We start from the raw sequence: 25,374 nt of genomic DNA on the forward strand, positions 1-25,374 counted from the left end.
CGGCCTGGCCAAAATGGCGGCAGCGGCCCTGACGCGGGAGGGCGGGGAGGACGCCTTCCGCCGGCTTTTTCGCTTTTATCGGCAACGCGACGCGTCGGATCTGCGGGGCGTGGTAGACTTCTCGGTGCCGGGGGGCCAGGTAACGCTGGGCGGCTGTTGTCCTTGCGGGCCGGCGCGGCGCGCTGCGGCCCTGCGAGCGCTGTGGTGGCGGTGCTGCCGCCCGTGCTCCGCGCCGGCCGCTTCCCCTCCTGCTCGGCGCCGTCTCTCCTGCCGCGCCCTTAGCGGCTGGAAGGCGCTGCCGTGCGGCGCGGAGCCTCCTCGCGGGCCGCTGCAGCGTTTAGAAACGAGCTGGGTGGCCGCAGAGGAGCCCGCCAGGCCCCTGGGGCCCGCCGCCCTCGGCCAGCACGCCGCCTAGCCACGCATTTACTGCTTTTCTTTATGTTTATTTACTCCCGTAGTGTTTAATTGTCACTCTACGCAGCAGTAAGGTGTCCCCAGAGCCTCTGTTGAAGCCACGTGTTACTGAAGGGACGTGCAGGTACACGTGGGTGGCAAAAAGCAAATGTCGCTCTTGGAGCTGATGCTGTTTCCGGGCCTCCTGGCCTTTGTCTTGGCCATGAAATAGCTGGGTGAGCCGGGATCAGCCTCTCCCCGCCGTGCAGTGGGTGCCCAGAGTCCTTGTTGTCTTCCCCTTGGGGAATTTTCTTCGCTTTTCTTGCTCCCATATAATACCCACTTGGCTTGGCCCTCAGGCCCAGCTGTTGCAGCGGCTGTGCAGTCAGGAGCACATCTGAAAGCGGCAGCCATCGTGGTTAGTAGTTTACTGTGTCTTGAGTGATGGAGAAGTGACCTTTAAACTCATCTTCTGTTTTGTCACATCACAAAATGAACTATTGTTAACCAGGAATTTTCTGCGTATGAGCCTGTATGAGAAAAAAAAAGGAGTAGGGAACATAGTTAAAATGAAACTTTGCCTAATTTTTCATAGTTCAATGCTTAGTGTTTTCCTTTTACTCTTCTATTAGAATATATATTTTTCTATCTTTTCAGACAGTAATTTTGATACTGTTAATGGGACAGAAAACCAGACCCATCTGAAATCGTTCAAGGCATTAGCATTAAACAAGGGAGTTGTTAACACTTCAGCCTTTCTTGATCTTGCAGCAATCCTTTATCAAATAGGATTCCAACATCACTGCCCTTGTGAGAAATTCAAAGTACTTGAAAGCATCACAAGTATCTGTCCCCTCTCCATATCATTCTTTTTGTGGCTGTTACCTTCTAAGATCAGTTGATAGCTTACTAGTGAAAGCACCTTTTTATTCCTCTTTCCCTCAGGTTAAAAACATTTGGCTTTTCCCTTTAGGAAGGCGTACAGGCCAGGCAGATTGGCCCAGATACTTCTGTTCCTTTTCTCTCAGAAAACTTTCAAGTGATTGAGTTCTTCAGTGAAGTGTGACATACCGCAGCTGCCCTGCTACCAGGCTAATTTAACTGATTCAGCTCGTGTAATTTTTTAGCACAGAAACAGCTCCCGCTTTCCACAAGCCCTGGCAGCAGCTGATGTGTAAGCAGTTTGAGAAGGCAAAGAGGTGGCAGAGTCTTAGTGAAAGGCAGAGCCTTCCTGGGGATGTTCTGCAGACAGGACTATGGACTAAGCTCTTCAAGGCTGGCAGTCACTAAACTGCTTTTGGCAGAGAGCTGAACAATTGGTAAAACTGAGCACATTGCCAGAGGCTGCTGCCCAACGCTAGTTTAGAGCTTTCTTACAAATTCTGTGTACATATTTTAGACACATTGCTCAGGAGGTGTTAACCGGAGCTGTCAGCCTGCGGAAAGACTGATTTTTACGCATTTGCCACTGCAGAGTCTGTGTGCAAAGGCCTTAATTTAATATACGCTTTATCATAAACAAAGCCTTGCCTGTCTCTGCCTGCTTATGACCAGCTCTTTCCTTATACGAGCCTGTACTTACTATGCATAGCCCACATGGAGAGCTGGACTAGGGAACCAAGCCAGAACAAAATCAACCTGCCTCTACCCTGCCGTCCCTAAGACAGTTCCCAATCCTCAGGGAAGAAGGGAGCGAGAACACAGTGGATGAGTTTGGTTCTTTGCAGCAGGAGTTGGCTTATTGCAGCTTAAATGCAAGCGTTACTGCGACCCAAGAGAGTTCCTCAAGGAAACGTATCTTGCTAAGCCTTGAGCTGTTGACCCTGCTGTTGGAAACAGAAGTGGCAACATGGTGTTCAGTTTGAAGGTATAAAATGTTACAGGTATATTGCTGTCTAATGGAGATGATAATTACCAGAATATTTTACAATGATGAGGCTGCACTGTAGAAATGGACAAATAGTGCAATTTTTTTTCTCATTGGTATAAATTGATGGGGTTTTTTATGAATGGAGGACATCTGTCCTGATCCGTAAGTATTGTATAAACCGCAGGTACCTTTTGATTGTTGTATTGAATACATACTAGCTCTGTTAGCAGCATGCCCTGTTCTGGTCACAGTTGCTTAGACAGTAGTTCTGTGTTACAACTGGCATTTTCACAAAACTTACCTTGGAATATGGTAACACCTTTTCTTATAGGTGGTATATTTGGATGCGTTCTTCATGTCTTCCTTTTTTTCTCTTTTTTTTTTTTTTTTTAAACCAGATTTGTTTTCTTTTGCCAGGTGTTCAGATCACAGCTCAGTATTTCTTCTGTCAGTGATCAAGATGCCTACAGAGCAGGATTGCAGCCAGTTAGCCAGTGGAAAGCCTATGGCCTCAATGGGTATCCAGGTAGGTACCTCTGATTTAAAGAAAAAAATAAACACAACCTTGTTGCTTGGGATTTGAGCATCTTCCATCTTAGCCTCCTTGCCTTGCCTGGAAAAGCTATTTTCGTTTACCTAGGTGTAGTTTAGTATTATTTTAAGGGCAGGAGAACAAAAGAGTCAGCTAAAGAGTAGGATATATATATATGAAGGTGAGTACAGAAGGGCCAGTTGTTTCACTGTCTCTGATCAACCAGACCATCCCTCATAAGAATGGATTTGCCTTTGATAGAGATTTTGCATTTCTGTAGCATCTGTTTTTCCTCAGCATATATCATGAAAATTAGATAAGTGACTGAAATACAGTGATTTCAGGGCTGAAGTGTGGCATCTACTTGCTAGTGTAGAACACTGAGTACAATAAGTGAATAAGAACCTGTTGTCCTGTTCAAGGTACAGAATAATTTCATTAGGCAGGTTATTTCAAAAGCTGAAATGGATCTTAGGCGTGCAGGTCACCTGGTAGAACCACAGAAAGATGTTAGGTTGGAAGGGACCTCTAGAGTCCCGGTCCAACTCCCTGCTTAAAGCGAGGACAAGCTGAAAGTTAGATCATATTGCTCAGAACTTTGTACAGGGGAGTTCTGGAAATCTCCAAGGATAAGAAATTACATACCCTTTCTGGGCACCTCCAGTGTCTGGCCACTTTTGTGATTTTTTTTCACCTTGTATCTAACCAAAATTTGCCTTGCTGTAATTTGTGACTTACCTCTCATAATCTTGCTATGCATCTCTGAGAAGAATCTGGTTCCACCTTCTGCATAGTGCCCCTTTTACTAATATAGAGCAGCGTGTAACCAGCCTTTATTGCCGCAAGCGTGCACTACTGACTCGTGCTTAATTTGTCCTCCAAGACCCCGTGGTCCTTTGATTCAGAGCTGCTCCCTGGTCCTCAGGCTGTATGGTGCATGGGGTTATTCTGCCCCAGGTGCAGCATTACCACTGTTGAACTTCCTGAGGTTCTTGTTGGCCCATTCCTTCGGTTTGTCAAAGTCCCTTTCAGTGGCAGCAGTAGCCTCCAGCATATCCACTGCTGCTCCAATTTAGTGTGATCTGTGTGATGATGATGGACATCCTGTTGTCCCGTTGTTGATGTAGATGTAGTTATCAGTCTTGGCCCTGGTATCAGCCCGAGGAACACAGCCCGTAACAGCCACTGGTTAGACTCTGAACCATCAAATCACTGTTCTTTAAGCCTGGTGGCCCAGCCAGCTTTTGCTCACCCTTTTAGTTTACCTGTAAAATCCATAAGCCCCCAGTTTGGCTGCGATAATGCTGCAGGAGACTTGACTGGAAAACTCACATTTAGCAGGCAGGAGGGCTGATGAGACAAAATTTACCTTCAGTAAGTCCATGCTGGCTGTTTCCAACCACCTTGTGTCTGGAAATGGCTGTTATGAAGGCTTGCTCCATAATCTTACCAGGGATTTTGGTAAGGCTGATGAGTTTGTAGTTCCCCATATCCTCCTTATTTCAGGGGAGTTTTTTTGTTCTGTTTTGGTTTTTCTCATGTTTCTTTTGGTTCATTGGAACTGCAGTCAGTGTCTGTGTGGGTTGCTATGAAGCCAGCCTACCACTTCTGAAACTAAGGCAGCCACGCTAGCCATCTGGCACAGTCAATACACAGGGAATAACTGTAGGAGAAAGGCTTCCACCTCTTCTTGCCTCTCTCAATTTTTTTGTTCCACTTAACCTGTCATATTATAGCTGCCCTTCCTTGGTTTCAAGCATTTTATGTCTGTGTAAATGTCCTTCCTAGCAATTACATGGGGAGGGATCACAAGTGTTCCACTCAACTGCGTTTTTCTTCTGCTTTGACAAAGAAAACCTTTCACTAAAATAAAATGCAAATACATCAAGAAATTCCCGTTCCTGTTTAGCATCAAGTCATGTGTGGACAAGAATAATATTTTAACCTTTTCCAGCTACCTATATCTGGACACCCTAAAGCACTATAAGATATTTAACTGCCCTAATAGCCCTCTAAAGTAAGTTAGAATTTCTTCAGTTTGTCTATGGGCAAATGAAAGGGAAGTAATCTGGTTTTGTCCCCACAGTGAGCAATGAAATACAAGACTAAGGAAGCTGGGTGAATTTCTGTTGCAGTGTCCCGAGTTCTGTGAGATGTGGGTGATGCTGTCTTTGGATCTTTGTAACTGACACAAATTGGGTTTACGATGGGTTGTTCTTGTTGCTAGACATCTGTATGTCTTACGCTTCCTTTGACTGAGGCTGGAGACCACTTCCACCAGGTGTAGATTAATTCCTAGTGTGCCGTAACATCTTGCTGCAACAAGAGAACAAGCTTCTGCTTCCTCAAGGCAAATTCCTTTAGTATACAGATCCCCAAAGAATTCATCATTTGCCTGTTCCACTCAGACCAGCTCTTTCAAGGCCAAGAGGTTCAATTGTGTTGACTTCAAAGCTTGTCTGTGGTGTTCTTTAGTCAGCTCAGAAAGACTGCTACAGAAATAAATCTTGTTCTTTTCCCTCACATGTCTGGCAAGTCACTGATTTCTAGCACTGCTGGCGCTCCCAGGAACTATTAGTCTTGACTCTTAGCGTAGAATTTTACAGTAAAACTCTGCAACTATTAGAAATTACAAGTTTTCTGCCTTTCTTGACATCAGCAGCATAGCAGCAACCCACTTTTTAGTTGTTTTCACTTCTGTAAATCTAGACTAACCCAGTGTCTTAAGAGTAAGCAATGAAAGGTTTGGAGAGACGTGAGCATGTTCTAAGCTTCTGTTACAAGTAGGGTCATAAAATTTGGATTCTTGTTCTCAGCTCTGTGTGAAACTAGCCCTCCAGGCTTTTAATTCCTTCATTAATACCTAGAGATTATACATACATAGTAGAGTGTAATTCCATGAATGTAGTAAAGCGCTTTGAGGACCCCACATCAAAAGGTGTAGACGGGAAGGACAATATTATTATTCTGTTCTATGCAGAGGCCAACAAAAAATAAATTTAATGCTTCTGGCAAAGTAACTTCTTGTAACCAGACCTGTCTGAAGGTGCAGGGAATGGAGTGAAATGAATGACAGTATATTATTAATACACTGAAGGCTCTTTTTCTAACCAGTTAATTTAATCTTGTGAGGTCTGTGAGATACGCTGGCAGGAAGCTTTTCTTGTGATTTTATTACCACTTTCATAAGGCCACAAGGCAAGTTTGTATCCTACTGAGACTCCTAGCCTTGTTTCTTCCTTTTCTTCTATTTTTGTCTGTTTAACTTGATTTGACTGAGAAGTTCAAAAAGACACAGTAGGGCAAAACCTTGAAACCTCCTTTTCCTTTGTTCCTCCTATACCCTTATCTCTCTTTGTATGTGTATTTTGTGTTGGCGAGTCTCACTGAATTGACAGCCTTTGAGGGAGCGCCTTGATTCTCAGAGTAGGTACAATACAGATTAATAGCATCTTCCCGTCAGACACTCATTCATCAGTGCCATTGACCCTGGCCTGCAAGGAGACACCCCTGGGGTGCTGGGGAGAAAATTCCAGTGAAGAATCTTGTTAGCACTCCTGCTGATGGCAGATCTTCTGTCAAGGACTTTTGTCTGTTAAGATATAGACCAAATCAATCTGTTACATCTCGGCTAACCCTCTTATTTGAGCTGCTGCTTGAACTCCGCCTGAGGTGCACGGCTAAATGAGTGTGCAGACTAGTTACACATTTATGTTGTTTTGCCAATTAAAAATGACTGCACAGTATTTGCGGTCATCAACAAGAAGTTTGGGATATAATTTGGCTTTCATGCCCTTTGAGTATTACCATACCAAAATGCAGGGATGGATACAACCAGACTTACCTGGAAATAAGCATGAAGCAAAAGAGAGGACAGTTTACGTTGCTAGAGACTTGCTCAGCCCATGGACTGATCTCTGCATTTCATGATACTGAAGTAACAAGAAGGTAGTATGAGTTCAGAGACAGCAACGAAGTTAGTTTGAAATCTAGAAAAACTGGGCCAGAATTACTTAAGCTTTGCAGGGTTCAAGAGAAAAGTCTCGCTGAATCATTTAAAAATCGGATATACTCCAAAGCAATTGGCTTTGCAAGTTCTTACTCCTTTATCTGCTTGTAGTCAATATGCCTTACACAGGCATGTCCTTCATGATCATTTTTTACTTTGACCAGAGTTGGCTGCCCTGTCTGCCGTGTACTTTATGGCCACCATTTGTAGTGAAAAAAAACAATAGATTTTAACAGTTCAGACCTGGCAATAGATCCAACAGCTTACATGCAAAGTCAGTGGTTGTATGTCTAAGGTGTTTTTTCAGTACTTCTGACCCCTGTCCTTTGCTCTAGTTTTAGAAAAAAACAGGAAAATGCCTAATCATACTTTTCTTCCCACCCTCTCCCTTTTTCTCTGTGATCAGGGTTTATTTTCATACCAAACCCTTTCCTCCCGGGCTGCCAGCGTCACTGGGTGAAACAGTGTCTCAAGCTATACCCCCAGAAACCCAATGTCTGCAACCTGGACCTGCACATGGCTCCTGAGAAGACTATTGACCTGTGGGGACAAAGCAAGGAGCAATTGAAGTAAGTCCACAATAGCCTTTGGTGGTCAAAACTAACGGAGCCAGAAGTTGTTCTTAGCCCTGAGAAAGTCTTAAGAAAAATGAGCAGGGAAGGGAAGCTGAAAAAGACTGTGTATATGTTGGCAGTATACAGATGGTGTCAGACATGCCAAGTTAAAGATGGATTTTTCATGGCTTGATGTGGATCCTGATGAATGCCCTGCTTTCACACTCAAAATGGGATTTTCTAGTAGCAAATGATTCCAAAGTGATCAGTCAAATGTAAAATAGTGACCCTGGCTGATATCATGGTGCTTGGAAGCTTGCTAAGCTCAGCTGCGAGGGGAACCATGAGGTCCTTCTAGGCTTCAGTTTTCCTGAGGAAAAAGGGATCCTTTCCAAACATCCTGCTCATGCTAGCTCTTCTTCCCAGTCAGCTGTCAGACCTAGCATACTGTAATTAAAAGGCTGCTGTCTGCACTTTTATTTTTTTAACTCCTCAAGTTGGCTAGTTTCTGTGGGTTTATTTTCCAATGTATTTCTTTGGTTTGGTTTTTTTTTTTATTCAGTCTGAGGTGGCAATTAAATGTACGGTTTTAATGGCAATCCTATCTGCTCTGTAAGATTGCCACAGGTTCAGAGTTCTGTGGCTGATGCAGCTGCCTTTCCTCTACTTGATTTGAAAGTTATTGGAGGATTTACTCAAGTTTTGAAGTCAAGCAGAAAGTTTTAAAGTCCAAGTTTTAAAGACTTTTTTGTTGTTGTTAATTAGTCACCTGTAAAAATACATACAGGATAGATGCTTGTTTACAGTACACAGTGTTTTAGTTATTTGGGTATTCATCATTACCTTGTCGATTTGACTGATGAAATCAGTGATTGAGTGACCAAAGTTCCCTACAACTCTCATCTTGCACCACAGTAAAATTGACATGTTGAGATTTTTCTTTGGAAATGCTCTTAACATCTACAAGATATGGAAAGGCAAGAGCAAGGTTTGGACTTCTAAGTATTTGAACCTAGGAGAGAAGTTATGCCTCCACTTGTGTTTTCCAGGCTCAGTCAGAATTATTTACAGAAATTCAGACACCTTTTTTGTGTTCCATCAAGGATGAAAAATTGTTCTATAAAAGTATTGTGAACTGTGCCCTACAGCTGAAAAAAGTGGGGTACTGTTCCAGCTTGACAGGCCTTTCCCAGCAGCACCTCCTGCACACAGAGAGAACGATCAGAACAGAGGTTAATTTGCAGCTGAATCCAGTTCACTTGAAAACAGTGTTTGGAAGAGTGATGGCTGGCAGAAACACGGGCACTTGTCTGAGTCTTCAAGTGAGCAAACTGGTGTATTTGTGCTTTTACCTAGGCAGATCAAACTAGCCAACTTGTCTAGGAGTGAGAACCTTTCAGGGAGGGGAGAAATAGGGTGCTTAACTAAAAAGAGGTGTACTTCCAAGATTGGACACGACTTTAATGCTATTTAAAGCCATCAGGAATATGCATAAATGTGCTTATCTGCTCTTTTCAGCATGCAGGAATCACAAGGTAGGGAGAGTCCACACAATTGCTAGAAATGTATGCTATGCTTTCCCCACAAAGTGAGGAAAAAGTAATTTCTTTAGTGCTGGGGACAACAGAAAGCATAAAAGGGGGTAAAGCATCCCTACAAGGGAGATACATATGTACTCTTGTGTGTAAGGAAAAGGGCGGGGGCAGTTATAGAATGCGATCTAGTGAATCTAGACCAGTGAATACAGAAAAAAGGGAGCTTCACACCAAAGCTCCCCTGTTGTTCAGTCTTGTTATTTTTAACCTAGTTATACCAGAATTTCTCTGTGCTTTCTTGTAGGAGCATCTGTTGCTACAGCTCTAAGAACTCATTGATTTCAAATATGTAACAATCAGACTTTGCTCTCCTTAGCAATCACATGTGAAATCACATGCAAAATACTAAGTTGTGGAAATAAGGACCTACTGAGCCTATTGGGGTTCCTGCTGTTGTGCAAGCACCCTAGCGCTGTAGCAAATGAATGGCCCTTTCAAAAAGCATGTGCTAAAAATGTTTAATTATGAACATCAGATCTACGAGTTGAAAGATTTAGAGGAACGAGTTGTGGGCTCTCCCTCTTCTAGATGCTGTTACCTGCTTGTAGGCTCCATAAATTGTTCCAAGCAGCATGTATTTGGCAGTTACTGTGTTACTGCATTATGGTAATAGCAGTTGCTATTGCCTTATGACAAAGATGGAAACTGGAAAGATGACTCAATAATCAGTGAGCTATGAAAAATTATTAAAGGTAAAGAAACTGGCCTTTAACTCCTGTGCCTGGTTTAGCTTAGGAGCTATCAGTACAGTATAGGTGAAGGGCAGAAACAAGGCGTGTGTCTGGGTAGAAATGCATATTAAATGCAGATGCTTGGCTGAGATTTGACCATGGCAGCACAAATATAAATCCTGTTTTGTAAAAGAGAGCATGTCTTACAAAACTAATGAGGCTATAAATCAGAACCAACAATCTGGTGATACTGTTTATTGTGGTGTTCTGAATGCGTTTCCCTTTTCTTTCTTTATTTACCATAACACATGATTTAGCTTGAGAAAAGAAGCTGAAGTTGCTGGAGTAAGTGGACTAGAAGATATATGTGTGCCTTTCTATATTTGTCACTAGCATGTTTCTGTCTGATTTACTATAGTAATACTCTTGGTAACTTTTAAAGGACTTTTCCATAGCCATAGTAAAAGCCCATCCCTAAGGTCTCTTACTGCCATCGCCACCTTCAAGTAAGAATGGTAAATTGGTGTGTGGCGTCAGACCACTGAGTCCCTTTGCATTAGGGTTGTCACTTGAGAATAGTTTTTTGTCCTGCAGAGCAGTCTGGATAGGAGACATCTGCAGTCTAGACTTTTTGACATTACAAGAAACATATGGTCATAGCTAGAGCAGTCTTGCTTCTTACTGAACAAAGGACTCCTTGTAAAAGTACCAGGTAGTAGAATTGACAGTCCTTTGCAGTATTATGCAGCTTGATACACTTCACTGTCAGGTGAAGCATTTTCCGGCTCTTGTCATTTTCCATTAAGTGCCTAGAATGTTTTTTTCCTTCTGTTTGCGGCTTTTAGATCTTCATAGATTCTGTTCTTTCACTTTCGGTGCTTAAATAGTACATGCTTAATTTTGAGTTCTAAATCCGCACCAGTTAATTGTGTTGTCTCCATCTGATAACCCATTATGTACCCCGTTGAAAATACAAGCTGACAGCAGTTGGCAGTAGACCCTATAGCTTGCACAAATTGCATGAAGTAAATTTCCAAGGTCTTTGGAGGAAAAAGATAATGACACTGAAAGAAGTTTAGCATTGATGGTTTTAATAGGCTGTCGTGTGGGTAAGTGAATCTCATTACTGTATGCTGCACTACCAGAGGACCCCTCAGAAACTAACACATATCTGATTTCTTTCCATTTTGTCTTTGCAGAAGGAAAGGTTCCGGTAAAGGGGAGCCTAGAAGCTTATTGGAGAAGCTGCGCTGGGTGACTCTTGGTTACCATTATAACTGGGATACTAAGGTACTGAAACAAAATTCTTCATTTTTCTTAGCTGTAAGCAGTCAGAATGGCAGGCAGAGGAGGGTATCATGGAATAAAATGCTTATGATCCTATGAGACAGCCTTGAGGAAAGGCTGTAACAAACCATGCTTGTAAGAATGTTTTAATCTCCATTAGCTTACTGTGAAACATTTAACAGCAAAAGTCCATTGCTGCATTCTTTCCTTTGAAAGGTAATGTGGTAGCATATACTTAGCTCTAGACCTGTGACTGTTTCGGAGTAAGAGCATTTTTACCCTACCAAAAGGCATGGTCACAAAAGGGTGTTAACTGCCTAAGATGAGAATGACCTTGAATGCTTGAAGACAGCTGCTTCTCAGAAACTAGTCCTCTTTGGAGGGGTGAGCGAGAGCAGGAAGAGACTGCTGCTGGTGTGCCTTTGAACGTAAGAGTCTGAACCAGTATAGTACACTCTCACCAACTAACAGCTATTTTGGGGCTCCTGACCAAAATAAACTTTTTCATAAGACTGAATCAGATGGAGGCTGAGAAAAGATGACAGTGAATATGCGGTATATTGCAGATACTTAACCAAATCTGCTTGCAGCCTTATATTTACCAGGTCAGCCTATTATTGGGTAGCCTTAATAAAAACTTGGTTATTGCTTTCCAGTCCTCTCAGAATCACTCATGGGAGAGAGAAAAAGTAGGTTTGCAATTGATTCCTGTTCCTTACTTTCCAAAGAAGGAACAAAGATGCTTGTTTCAGAGCCTTGTTGAGATACAGAACTGTCTTTCCTTTGGCAGCTTTACACAGTGACCAAGTAGATCCTCAGGATGTTGGTACTAACCTTAGGCATTAATCTTACAGACTTCGAGTTTGCCATCCAGATATGATGATGAACTCCATGATTAATTGAATCTCTGGCAGTCTCAGCATAGGCACAGAATTAAATGATAGGAGGTAAATGCACTGTGGGTCCACCTATGTCGTAGTCATTTTTCCAGATGAATATGATGCCCTTCTCCCTGACTATCAGCCAAACTTCTGAGTTCTCTTTCAATGTTTGTTTCCAGTTGTATTTGCTGCTCTGATGTTCTGGGTGTGGTTTGTTTTGTTTTGTGTTTTTTTTTTTCCCGCTCTCCTTCCTCCAGAAGTACTCAGCAAATCACCACACTCCTTTCCCCTCAGACCTTGCATTCCTGTCAGAACAAGTGGCTGCAGCCTGCGGGTTCCGGGGTTTCCAAGCCCAAGCAGGCATCTTGAACTATTATCATTTTGACTCTTCACTGGGAATTCATGTAGATGAGTCTGAACTGGACCATTCTCGGCCCCTTTTATCATTCAGGTGAGTTGAGGAAAGCACTTGAGTGTTGTGGAGGGGTTGATGGCTTTATTATATGGTTGCATACGGTTATAGGAAGTCAGTATTATGTAGTTTGCTAATTGAGTATATAATCCTCAATCTCTGAAGGCATGAACAGTAGGAAGGTGTAGTTCAAGGGCATAGGTTTTTCTTTGAAGACTGCTTGAATAGCATGGATGCAGCGCCTGGAGTGGAAGAGCTCTTAGCACAGAATGCAGTTCTGTTCTAAAGCAGCAGAGTGTCAGCTGGGTACTAGCAGGCAAGGATGAAATACCTCAGCAGAGTTTCAAGCCTGGCAGGACAGCTGCTCACACTGTGCCTACCTTGAACCAGAGCCAGGTATCTTAGTCTGTTCTCCATGTTCTCATTGTGAAGTTGTTACTAGGAGTCCATCTGGTTTTCTTGTTTGGGTTTGTTTTTTTTTATAAAGGGATTTAGCTGCTAATATTTTCTTACTGCACATGTAATTGTTCTCTACCTGAATTTTCTTTCTCTTCTCTCTCCATCCTCTTACCATCTCTAGTTTTGGGCAATCCTCGATATTTTTGCTTGGGGGCCTGAGGCGGGAGGAGGCCCCAACAGCCATGTTCATGCACAGTGGAGATATCATGGTGATGTCTGGCTTCAGCCGTCTGCTCTACCATGCTGTGCCCCGCGTCCTCCCCAACCCTGAAGGGACAGCTTTGCCTTCGTGTCTGGACCAGGCACTTGCTTCAGACCTTCCTGTTGGCTCAGTCGTTGAGCACAGCTCTGATGAGGATTGGCAGGTGTGTGCCAAGTACTTGCAGTCTTCCCGCATCAATATGACTATTCGGCAGGTGTTGGCTGAGGGTCAGAAATTTCCTGAGGAATCTGGGACAAACAGAAAGGGCCAAGCACCCTCTGAAGAGAGTCACCGTAAGGAGAACAGTAGAACCAAGAGGCATAAACCGAATACAGATAGCTGAGACCAGTAGATCATGCTGACATGGACTGGACAGGCAGTCTCCACATGGAATCATATTAAAGTCACTTGTCTGTATTGGGATTAATAAACTTCTACAGAATAACTGTAGTCCTTCTCACTGTAAGAAACAGGTTGGGGGAGAAAAATGATTTAGAGGTAAGAGAAGGATAAGTTCAGGACTGAGACTCAGGAGATGAATTCTATTGCCACTTTGTTGCAGACATTTACGGTACTCCGTTCCCTTTAAAATACCTGTATATGTCAGAGAATTTCAAGCTTGGTTCAGTGATGCTCATAAAGTATTTTGAAATCATTGGGCAGAAAGTGCTGTGTATCTTTATACATAATTACTGTGTGTTAAAGAATCCTATTGGGCTTGTAAAGCTCAGCTGAAGTGTAGTAACAAGTACGAATGAGAATAGGCTGCTGTGGGTGTGAGACCTACCTGCAGCATTTCCAAGAGAATTACTTCTACAGCAAAAACTGGTTCAGTGATCAGAAACTAGCAGCTCTCTCAAGCAACACCTGCTGCAGTCTTGTGCTCTCCTTTTGCCTGCTTGCACCCACTCAGCTGCAGCAGAAACTGCTCTTCTGAGTGGAATAGGACTTCTTTTTGCATACCTCAAATTTTGGAGAGAAACAAATGGGAACAATATGTACTTGGAATATCTAGTAGCTCCCAGCAGGGTCTCCTGCCCACAGTAAGTACGTGACAGACCTCTATCCCCATTCTTTCAAAACTGCCTCCTCTTAAGTGCCTGCAGATTATGGTCCTCCAGTCCCAAGCTAGCGTCTTTAAGGAACAGAATGACTTGCAAGTAGAAGCAATGAAGTTGTAAATCAAGTACCTGAAAAAAAAATGAATTGGTGACTATCTCTGTCACCCAAAGATAAATATATTGAAACAAACAACAAAAAAAAGCACTAGCTTTTGTGCCAGTTTTCTTTAAGACTCAGACCTTCTTATCTGCTTTTTAATGCAATTTTAATTGTTGGAGTGGAATGCACTGTCCCTGGGGTATTTTGTTGCACTTTCCCAATGAATAAACTGACTTGGTTTTTAAATTAAAGATCTCTATCAGGTTTGGGCTGGCTCTTTTCTTTTTCTCCTTCTTAGTTATTTCTGCATATTGTTAATGCTGCCGCATTCCCTGTACTGTCCCTTCTAGGCTTCTTTTGGATCTCCTGCCTGTGCCAGCTCAGGTGGAGGAGACCTGCATATGTCCGCAGGGCTGCTTTGCTTATGGGTGGTTCAGGGTTTGTTGGGCAGTTCCAGAGAGGTGTTGCCTGCAGTATGAAAGTACGTATGTGGCAGCTTTTCCTCATGGGGAAAGTATGCCTTGTCTACTTATTTCATAGCAGGTAGGTCTGTGTATGTGCACAATTAATTCCTTATACAACACTGCAAAGAGCTCCAGTAATTTAATCTCTAAAATAATCAGTTGTGGGTTTTAATATCTTATTCTATGCCAGAAATGTGTCCTTTCTGTATCCTAGGCCTGGTGTATTTACAGCAGAGCCCTGGGAGAGTGAATACTATAATGCAGGGAGGTTACAACATGAGCAGAAAGGCAAGTTGACTGAGTAAGTCTCAGAAAACAGCAAAGCTCCCTTAGTAGCACCTGTAGGTGGGGAAGGGGAGAGCAATATTTCTTCTCCTGACAGTGAGAAGGCAGACTGTTCTTCGCTCTCAAGAGGGAAGCAAAAATCTGCCAGCTCACTCAGCACTGAAGATGAGAGAAGAGTCATGGATCTAGACGGTCACAAACTAGAGCTGGTTTCCTCATGTTGCAGGCTGAGATTTAAGTCCATCAGTTCCCTACAAATACATAACAAATGACCGCTTGTCATTTATTCCACGATTCAGTTGTTCCTGTGAAGAAGGACAAGAAACCATACTATTTATCCTTTGCAGTTTAAAATTGCAGCAAATGCTGCAAACTACTAACAGCAATTGGTCATGGGAAGTATCCAGTCCATTGGAGCTTTCTGTTTAGATGCAGCTGAGTTGACAATTTGCTGAGTTACTGACTTGCAGTCAAGCTTGTTCTGTAACACCATTGTGAGTGAGACAGCGCTGATCTAGTTCTGTATCAGGCACCCAGAAAATAAAAATTCTATGACCCAGAAATGGGCATATGGGAAATGACCCAGGAAAAAAAAGCGTCATCCATGTACAAAGAGAAACCACTATAAGAAGGGAGAATTTCCTGAAGTGCCAGCCTGGCAGGAGCATTGTTCTGTGACTGCAGAAGAGCAGAGTGCAAATGAGCAAACCACAGAACTTCAGTGGGCTCTGCAAATGGTGCTTCCGGACCATGATTTTGAAGAGGCAGCAACAGCTGCGGGAAGAGGTTGTGAAGGGGGCTGCATCCAGTGATAACGCTCCCTACACTCTTGCTGATGTTCCTCCTAGGACAGAAGGATAGGGAACCATTTACCTACTCTATATAGCACTCAGGCTGTGACTTTGCACCTCACTTGTTTAGGTTTGTGATGATGCAACAGGATTTTTCATAGTATTGATCAAATTTTTGTATCTATAGGTACCACAAATATTTGCTTGTGTTCATATAGGTACGTGCTGAGATAATCTCTGTATGTAGCTTTTAATTCCTCCAGAGGAAAAACACTGTCCAAGGGCCACAAGCACAAAATTGCATCAATGGCACAGGCCGCAGTCTTTTAGGATGTCCTGCTGTGCACAGCTGAGGGGAGGGAAAGAAGAGGTCTCTGGACCAATTCTGCAAGAAAATTAATGTAATGAGTTGATTACAGGAAGATTTAATTCAAAGCCACCTGGAAATGAAGCATGTTGTTTACTACATGTACTCTGTTCATTATGTGATCTATAGATAAAGCTAACTGTCCAACAGAGTTGAAACAATTACTGGGCTTTTTTTATAATCAATAGTAAAGTGAAAATGAAATACCTAGCTAAATCAGAATCAAAGCACAGTGGGATGAATACTGGGTGCAGAAGAGGAAACTACCTGTACAAACAAAAGGGAATACCCAGACAGCAGCACAGTATCTCACTGCCATGGCTGCAGGTCCAGGTTGAAGCTGGCTTGCATTTTGTGGAGTACAGACAAGAGCTTGGATCTGTGTTCATCTATTCGTGTAAGTCATTGTCATTCTTTGCATCACACCTGAAGCAGGGTAGATTTAACATGGAAAAGAGACCTGTCAGTGACAGGATTGTCTTCCGCTTAATTAGGATGCAAAATTAATTGAGCTATAATCCAGTGTACTCTAAGCATACTTAAGTTCTGATGAAATCATAAAACTTGCCTGGATCTGAACACATTACCTCAAAAAGTTAACAGAAGTACATGGACTGCAGACTTCAATGATTCAGAAAAATAAGTTGCTGAAGGCCTCAGAAGACCCATATATAAAAGGTCTTTTTTTGGATACTCTGTGCGAAAAGAGACTTTTGAGAGAAAGCCATGCGAGTCATCTGCAGTCTGCTGATGCCTCTGTAAATCCTAATAACCAAAGCTGGTTGAAAACAATCTGTAGCATAACACTATAGATCTGGCACAAGATGTGGCTGACACAAGTTTAGCACAGTACAAAATAAGTTCTGCTATTTATACTTAGCAAATGGTAATCACAAATATCTTAATAAAACCATTTTTCTATACAAAGAATGCAACATTGACTAAGAATATCTTCACATACGCTCTGGTAAAGTTGCAGTGAGATGAAAGTCACCACTGTGCAAGTTACAGCTTAGCTCATACAGCTCTTTCCTTGCATCATCTTCTGATATCTGTAGTCACAGGCCCACAAAAATAGTGGTTGGAGTGGCCAGTCCACCCTCCCCCTAGGAACAGTGCTGTTGCCACAAGGCTACCCACGCAAGACAGAAACCTTCCCCGATGGGTGTAGAGGAATGAAGCTGGGTTAATTAGCATTGATGATTTACAGCTGTGGGCTGGCTTCAGGGGTGGTGGGTTGGTCAATGTAGATAAGGTGCAGCTGTGGGTGGCCAAGTTAAGTGGTTGAGAGGCAGTGAAGAGGGAGCAGCCGAGGAAGGAGCAAGAGGAGAGGGCACACACGCCCTGGATGAGGTGAGATGAGGAGAAGGCAGCAGAGGGACTGTATGAAGAGTGTGCTGGTATGAGATGGTAGAAGACCTTGTTGCAGCTTGGTAGTTTGGAGAGTGCTGTGACAGATGGAGACTCTACCATTTCACTTGGTAACCTGCGCCAGCACTCCTCTGCTTGCATCATGCAGAAATTTTGCCTTATGTCCTGCCCGAGTTTCCCAAAATACAGCTTGTAACCATTCCCTCTGCCTCCTTTTTACCATCTGTTACTAGCAAGAGTTTGGTTCCATTGTCTTTGTAACTCTCCTTCAAATAATTGAAGTCTACAGTTAGACCCACTCCCCCTTTGTCTCCTCTGTGCCACATGAAAGGACCCCAGGAACCACATTTCCCCACAGATCACGTGCCCTGGGCCCCTGACATTGCTCTCTAGCCCTCTTCAGCACCTTTTCCTATTTCAGGTGGTACACTGCTCTCTCTGCTAGTGCTGGTTTCTGTTACAAACAGGATGCCAACAACAAATGGACTACTGAATCCTTGTTCCTAAACCCACTAGACCCACCAGATTCGCTTAAAACCACTGGATCTTAGGCTATGGGGTTATTTTTACGGTTTTTCCTAAATTAAATAACTTTTTCCTTCCCATCTACATCACAATAAAAACAAAAGCAGTAGTTTTGTGAGGTGCAGAGTGAATGTACCATGGCTCCCTATGGATTATGTTCCTGAAAAATCGTGAGCTCTCACTGAAGCTTTTCTTCCAGCTGAGCATCTATAAGTGATTTTTTCCATGTGATCTCTCCAGTGTTTAATACATGCACGGTGCACCCTTTTCCTGAACTATAGGGTCCCTCTCCACCTACTGACTACCTACTAAGCTTGCAGAAACTTAATTAGCTGTGAAATTTATGCCATCTATCAAATCTAACTGAAATAAACCGACATGTTTCAAAGTTGCCAGACAGAAATGTGAAGACAGAGAGTTTAACACATGCACAAACCATGAGAAAATAAACCTTACTCCCTTAGGAAGCCAGGCTCAAAAGTCTACTTTCATGCTCTTAACGCAGACTTGTCTGGACTTTTATAGCAGGTCTTGCTCTGAGGGGTTTTGCTCTTGGGGTCCCAGTCAAGAGAAGAACAAACCAGAATACCAGAATAATTTTAGCCCAGTGAGCACCATCCCCATCCAGTTTCTGCTATTTTAAGAGTATGACACCTCTTAGGAGGAGCCAGCTACGCACAGAAACTCCAAACAGGTTAATCAGCTAAATGCTTCTCTCTCCAAGACAGTAAATAAGTGTCTGGAGTACAACAGGAAGCCAGATCTGATTTTTGTTTGCAGCTAGGGCTTGTATTCAGATAGGCATCACAGAAGGCATCCACCACTTCTCTATACCAGGGGAGGGGGGAGAAGGAAGGAGGGGATAAAATCTGGACAAGCCTGCAGTAGCTCTTCCTCTCTGCAGAATACAGGAGATGTTTATTTCTCTGAACAGGGAAAGCTTTAACCTTGCGGAGGCACTTCCCATCTCGTTTTTCCCAAGTCAGTAGAAGTATTCCGTCTCTGACCTTCTCCTATGGTGCTGTTGATGCCCTCTTCAACAAAACACCCACACGTAGGGGACTCTCCCCTGAGCTTCTCTTTCTGTGTCTGCACTCACACATCTTAGCACTGAGGTTGTGCCCTCCTTCACCATCACTCAATGCTCATTTCCTTAACTTGGGTGCTCAGTGCTGCTGGCTGGGCTGAAGGAGGCCACCTGCCCACAATACAGCTTTTCTGTCAAATGTTTCATGAAACAGATGTTTCATGATCTCAAAGCAATTCCAAAAGGTAGGTCAAGATCCTTACCCCCTGAAAGGTCAGAGGCAAGGCCAGTTTACACCAAAATATGGGGAAACAAATAGAAGTAAGGTGAGGTGGCGCTCACACTTACATATTAGGTTTACAGTTGGACTCAATGATCTTAAAGGTCTTTTCCAACCTAAATGATTCTATGAGGTACAACAAAACATTCTCCAGATATTCTTGTTGAGACTATGTATAGACAGCAAAAAGCGAATCAGCCTAGAAGACACACTGCCTCTTTCCTGTCTGATGTTGGGAAGTCAGCACTTTACATTAGCTTTTAGCTTCCTTCCAGGTGAATTTAAAACTCATTCTTATTTACTGAGAAAGGCCAGAAGAATCAATAAAGGCCTTGGCTTTCTAGAGGTGATCATCTCACCAATCATTTCTTCTCTGTTCTGCACTAAGGGCTTAGATAAGGAGAAAGAAAACAAAAACAAAACCTTCTTAACAGAAAGGTTTCTTAATTAGGACGGGGGAAAAATGACTGCAATTTTGCTGTGGCAAATTAAAACCAAAATGAGGTAGCAAAGAGCAGGGTCTGGAAGGGAGGGGGGCAATCAGAGACAGCTATTGATTTTGAAATGATGGAGGAGCCAAAGGAGAGCGCACAGCCTGGGAAGGAGACTCATCTTTCAAAGCACTGTTCTTGCTTAAAAACAATCAGTCCAGGCAGAGGTGTTGGTTGTTGCTGAAGCTTCAGAGTTAGCTTTGTTTTCAGACAGAATTTAAATTTTGGAAAGACTCACTGGTTCATAAGGGGATGGCTCCTGAGGCAAATCTTGAGATTGTGGAGCTAGGAATCATGGGATGGAGCTGAACAAAGCAAACCTGACTGAAGTATCAGGAAATTCTTAGCAGTAGTGGTAACAGAAAGAGTGTTCAGAAATAGTTTCTTCCAAGGACAAAGAAAAATGTCACTGCTCACAGCCAACGCAGGCAGAGAAAAAAAGGAACAAACCCACACTGAATATGGGGCAAGCACCAAGATCTAACACCCTTCTCACTCCCAGTTGTTGCATAGCATGTCTCATCTTTTCTAGAACAGAGAGAACTGATCTGGCATTGCCTTACCTTGTCCCAGTGGCTGAGATCAAGCTTAGGTACAGCTTTCTGCCACTCCAGGCAGCACACTTTCATATACACTGGCCTTTTCCCCCTTGGCTTTTCAGACGGCACTCCTCTAAGATTAAAGTCAGATGTCAGTCTGACCTTTTGTCAAATACAGCCAGCACCTGAAAAGACTGTCAGAGAACAGCACCAATCTCGTAAGGACTGGTTTGAGTTTGTCAGCTTGTTGTCATTGCTGTGATGAAACCTGACTTTCCAAAAGTGCTGGCAGGTGTCTATGATGGGGGGGCAGGAAGATTGTAGCTGCAGTACTGCAAATAATCTGCAGCCATTCTAAACCCAGCTGAATGCTGTGTGCAGGTAAGCTCCTTTTCAGCCCAGACAGCAGAAAACATGCCACAGGCCCTTTTAAAGCAAGGGGTTTGTTCTACCACATAGGAGACCTATCTTCTGTTCTTCACACTGGCATTACTCCATCAGACCCTCATCACGATGCTGGTGACAAAGTGGCATCTCTTTTGCTCCCCATAGGACTAGCAGTTTGTTGGAGATAGCATATCCTTGTCCACAATCCATTTCCCCCCCTCTTCCTCTTGCCTCCAAGCAGTGCTAGAACAAGTGCAACAGAAATCTGTCCTTTCCCTGTCACCTCCTCTGTCTTTGTAGCTCAGATGCTGGCATGTCACCTGTTCCCTGCCTGAATCTCAACCGTAGGCAACACATGTAATTAGCTGGCAGAGAGACCTCTTCATCCCCTCCTAATGCCCGATCCGCACGTGTCAACAGCGGGAGCGCACCTCTCCAACAACTGTTTCTGCGGCTGCTCCTGCCATTGACAGCTGCTGCTGGATGTCAAACATGAGTGTAGGGATATGATCTCCTCCAAGCCCTTCCTGAACCACTTCTGTGATTGTGCTCCAGGAGGGATTAGTCTGGCATGCTGGTTTGCTGCTTCAGCACTTACCTGGGCTGAAAGTGGAACCAGCCTGCAGACATCTCCTGGCTTGTACTGGGGTCTTATATAGCAAGGCGTAGTCTTATTACTATCCTTGTCTAATCCACCAGCGCTTCTTCCCTTCTCCTAGGGCAAAATGATAAGGGAGAAATTAAAGGAAAGAAGGATCCCAGGTCAGCAAGCATAAAGAAGTGATGATACGGCATGGTCTTTCTGATCCCCCAGGACCCTCCCCTGTAGCTGCAAGCATCACTGCACACAGTTCTGGAACAGCAGAGGCTGCTCAATTCTGAAGGCTGCAATCCCTGGCTCTACAGATCTTTGATAATTCCTTTCCCTGGAATTCACACAAGGAATGCTGTCTTTTCAGGTGATATGGAACCTACTGAGAAACCATGGGTCCCATCCGGAGAGTAAGTGTGCAGGTACTCAGTGTTTGATTTGTTTAATATTATTTTCTGCAGCAGAAAAGCGGGAGAGCGAGAAACATTAGTCACATACTTGCTTAATTGAGATCTAATAGCCAAGGTCAGCGCTCAGCCAAGAATAGATAGCAGAAGCCTCCCATGATGTATTTTTTCAATGAGCTGTTCATAGCACACAGACTGATCTATTGTCAGTTTTCACTATGAAAAATTTAACTATCTCCTGGAATATGCTCAAATCCATTTTGCATCATTTCCTTGCTTTTTCATTTAAAAATATCTTTCCAATAAGACCTCATGACCGTGCAAATTAGCAGATCTCTGCTGTGTGGAGAGATTGCTTCACCTCCACTGAAGTGCAGCTATTTGTTCTTTTGCCAGCCCTCTGCAAGATGACGATACCTGTTTGTCAGTGTCTCACATGCTTTTCTGTGCTTTAAACAAAAAACTCTTAAAGGGAAAAGATGAGTACTCAAGGGAAGATGCTGCAATGGGCACATCAGTAAGGAGGAACACCGGACCTTTGCCTCAAGCTGTATTCTGCATGTCTGCAATGTTCCAGTGCAGCACAGGTAGGTACCTGCTGGTCTACAGCACCTCTCTGGTCTCCTGTGGCACTTCAACCTACAGGACCCAGCACGACCATCTACTTGGTTCATTCCTTCTAGCTTTTGCGTATGGGTCTGTGCAATGTTCCTCCCCAAACCAAGCATTTCCAAACATTTTAGGCCAGAAAACCTCTCCTCCTCCAAGTTTTCCCCATAGACCACAAAGCAAGCATCTCTCCAAAGCCTTAACTGAGAGCACAGAAGAGATAAAATTTATATGGCCTCACAGATCACTGATCACTAAACCTAGAGAGCTGATGGAAGAAATAAGGCCTCTGAAAATGAAAGGAATAAGGTCTCTGAAGAAGAAGAGAATATGGTCCCCGAGGAACACACCTTAACTCCTGTGGTACCCAAAGGATGCGGCTGTACTTGCTTTGCCAGGGGCCAACGCACAGGACATGATCTGATCCAACTAAGAACAGAAAACATACTCTGTGTGGGCACCAACAGCAAGTGTGAATACACTAGCTGCAAGGGGGCTTTCTGTTCTGGTGCATATCTGCCTTCTGTCTATCTTTGGAGTCTCGCAGTACGTATTACTGGTGAGCTCCAAGCCCCTCGTGGTGCGAGTGTCGAAGTTGTTCACTGTGATGCTCCCCAGACCACCTCTCTTGCAGCATGGGTGCAAGGTCCTCCTACAGACAGCTCCCTGCACATGCACGGTAGAGTACCTAAGAACTGGCAGCTGACTCAGAGTTCACTGCTCCTGAGGGCACTGTGTGGATATACAGTGCAAGAACCATATAGTAATTCAAACCACAGTCCCTCTGTCTTTGCACTGCAGCAGCCACCAGCACAGGACGTGCCCAGACAGTGGCCCCCTTCTGCTGAAAGATGGAATGTGCGGAAGCCACCACCATATCCCAGTGTATACCACTCTCCCAGTCTGGAGAGAGGACAGCATGGTCCTCACCCATTCTCAAAACAGGGAGGGTGAGTTAGGGGCTTTTAGAACAACTCTCAAACATTACTGCCAGGCATCTGGCCGGGAGAGGAGAGTGTGGTCGCCATGGTAATTCTTCACCTCATTTAACTGCGAAGTAACCTCTTGCATCTTTACATGCAGCCGTTCCCAGCACATCTGCCCTGCACACAGCACAGGCAGCACGCTGCCCAGGGTATCCACATGCAGAGCAACCCCCTGCCTGGAGCCCACACACACACACATCCCCTGCAGTGCAACACTCTTGCCCATATATGATACATAACATGTATGTGCTGAGCAATACACATTCCCCCAGCTCTCTCCACTCGTATCACCTATGCCTGTAGATAACCAGGCAGGCTTACAGCCCTTGCTTCTACAGCTATAGGTCCCTCTGCTGCACAGGCATAAGATGCTTTAGAAGCACAAGATCAACACATGCTCAGCCAGCCATCAAAACACTTACCTGTCCTGTCTCCCCAGCCTTGCCACAACACCTGCCTACAGCTCTTGTACAGTTTATTCTTGGATGCATTTTGGTTTTATGCTGTGGCATGAGCAAGGAATAAATTCAGTTCTGTCCCACTCATTTTCCTCTTTCTGCCTCCGAGGATAAAAAGTCCCCAAGAAGCACATCTATATGACTGTGTGCCTCTCTGCAGAGCCACTCATGGGAAGCTGGTGGTCACATCATTGGGTGCTCCTGACAGGACCCTGCTGTTCACATTTCTGGCAGGTAACTATAGGAAATCAATCTCGGTTTCATTTCTCCTCAAAGCACTCTGTGGGTCCCTGCAGGAGGGCTCTGTTCCCTGCTGATAGCAGGGGAACGGAATTCCAGAACATCAGTGACTGATTTTATAGCATAGCAGGAGCATGGTAGATAGGAGCCGTGAGCTGAGTCCCTGACTCCCCTGCTACACAACAGCCAGGTATCACTTCATATCAAAAGACAAAACTCAGCTCCCACTTACACCACCAGACACGGCCTGGGGACCTCTCTCACTGTCACATCAGGTTCCCTCAGCTCTTCCAGAAGGTGCTGGTGTGAGACCTTAGGTAGTGTTACTAGGATGGGCACAGACCTGCCCTCAGCCAGGCCAGGTGACAAATAGAAACCCCTCAGCCACACGTATGTGACAGCTCCAGCTAACAGGGCCCACAAAAGCCAGCAGGCATAGACTCAGTGGAGCCTCAAGTTCCCATATCTGGTGCAAGTGTCCTTTTCTGCCTTGTGCTGTAGTGAATTTTAACTAGCGTGTAGCAAAAGCAGACGGTCAGGGATGGCCCATATTGTGAGGGTGACAGTCACCTGAGTCTGATGGTGTTGCTAACAACCACATCCCACTTGTTACTGCTATATAGCTTGCATGATCTATACACGTGGCCTAACAAATGCTCTGAGAAGTGCTAGAGGCAAAACATCTTTAGAGAGCTGGCAGCAATGCCTGCCCATATCCTTTTGGGCTCATCCTCCTCTTTGTAAACCTTCCAAGCTCACCTTGAAGACCTCAGCTCTCTCTTGAGGACCCCTACCCCTCCTAAAATCACCTCAACATCACCATCCTCAAGCCTGAATGCCCTAATCAGAGTATGATTCAGCTAATACAACCAGTGATCTGATGTACGTGGGCGAGGATACAGCTGAAATGAGATTTGCCCAACTGGCTGCCCAGCATCTCTGGACAAGACAGTCCCTGTTCACCCAGGACTGGTCAGGGTCCCACATCTCATCCTCCCCCATCTCCAGGAAGCAAAAGGCACACACACATGGCAATTCACCTTCCCATCCCCATCATCGCTACCTGCACGCCTGGCTGTGGCTGAGCCCAGGTGCCTTCAGAGACACAGGCCCGGCTTGAAGCCCTGCACAGGAGGTGACCCAGGCAGAGCTGCGTGCAGAGAGCACAACCAACCCAGCTGGGCTTGCTCCAGCACGGAGAAACACCTAACGCCTGAGCACACACTTACCTCTTGTGGCCATGCTCGATACAGCAGCCACTCAGGCCGGCAGCATCTTCACTGGAAATGCGATTTTTCTGTGAGTTCTGCCATTTCCCGTAGCTGCCGCTTATGCTTGTCGGGCAGAGACGTCTCTCCCCTGCACTTGGGGGGGTGAGCACAGAGCCAGCTTTGCCGCCCCGTTTGCCTGATGCTGATCAACACACACACACTTGTGAGTGGGAAAGACAACCTGAGCGCTCGGCACGTGTCCTGCCCAGGCGTCTTGGATGGAAGGCCAAGTATCCATCTCTGTTCCTGGGGCAGATT

The 25,374-nt window shown here is 44.4% G+C and overlaps 1 protein-coding gene and 1 long non-coding RNA gene across 4 annotated transcripts in view; one reads left to right on the top strand and one right to left on the bottom strand.

Moving 5' to 3' along the window:
• Positions 1-7: 7 nt before the first annotated feature.
• ALKBH1 (alkB homolog 1, histone H2A dioxygenase) lies at positions 8-13,520 on the top strand. Of its 2 annotated transcripts, XM_056345178.1 has the most exons (7): positions 29-139; positions 1,985-2,260; positions 2,681-2,789; positions 7,211-7,373; positions 10,824-10,914; positions 12,050-12,243; positions 12,785-13,520. In XM_056345178.1, the coding sequence occupies exons 2-7, from the start codon at positions 2,243-2,245 to the stop codon at positions 13,206-13,208; spliced, it is 999 nt and encodes a 332-aa protein (XP_056201153.1). In that variant the 5' UTR covers positions 29-139; positions 1,985-2,242; the 3' UTR covers positions 13,209-13,520. The 2 variants fall into 2 exon arrangements, with proteins under 2 accessions (XP_056201152.1, XP_056201153.1); XM_056345177.1 differs by lacking the exon at positions 1,985-2,260 and having other exon boundaries at positions 8-139.
• LOC130152155 (uncharacterized) overlaps positions 818-25,374 on the bottom strand; it is a 31,013-nt gene continuing 6,456 nt past the window's right edge. The window contains exons 3-5 of one of the 2 annotated variants that reach the window (XR_008822901.1): positions 21,152-21,268; positions 6,640-6,727; positions 818-923 (exon numbers count right to left, since the gene is read on the bottom strand). This is a non-coding gene — a long non-coding RNA (uncharacterized LOC130152155). Of the gene's footprint in view, positions 924-6,639; positions 6,728-14,119; positions 16,360-21,151; positions 21,269-25,374 lie in introns of those variants that run through there. The other variant, XR_008822902.1, reaches the window with a different exon arrangement.

This window comes from Falco biarmicus, chromosome 7, assembly GCF_023638135.1.
Source record: "Falco biarmicus isolate bFalBia1 chromosome 7, bFalBia1.pri, whole genome shotgun sequence".
Classification (NCBI taxonomy): domain Eukaryota; kingdom Metazoa; phylum Chordata; class Aves; order Falconiformes; family Falconidae; genus Falco; species Falco biarmicus.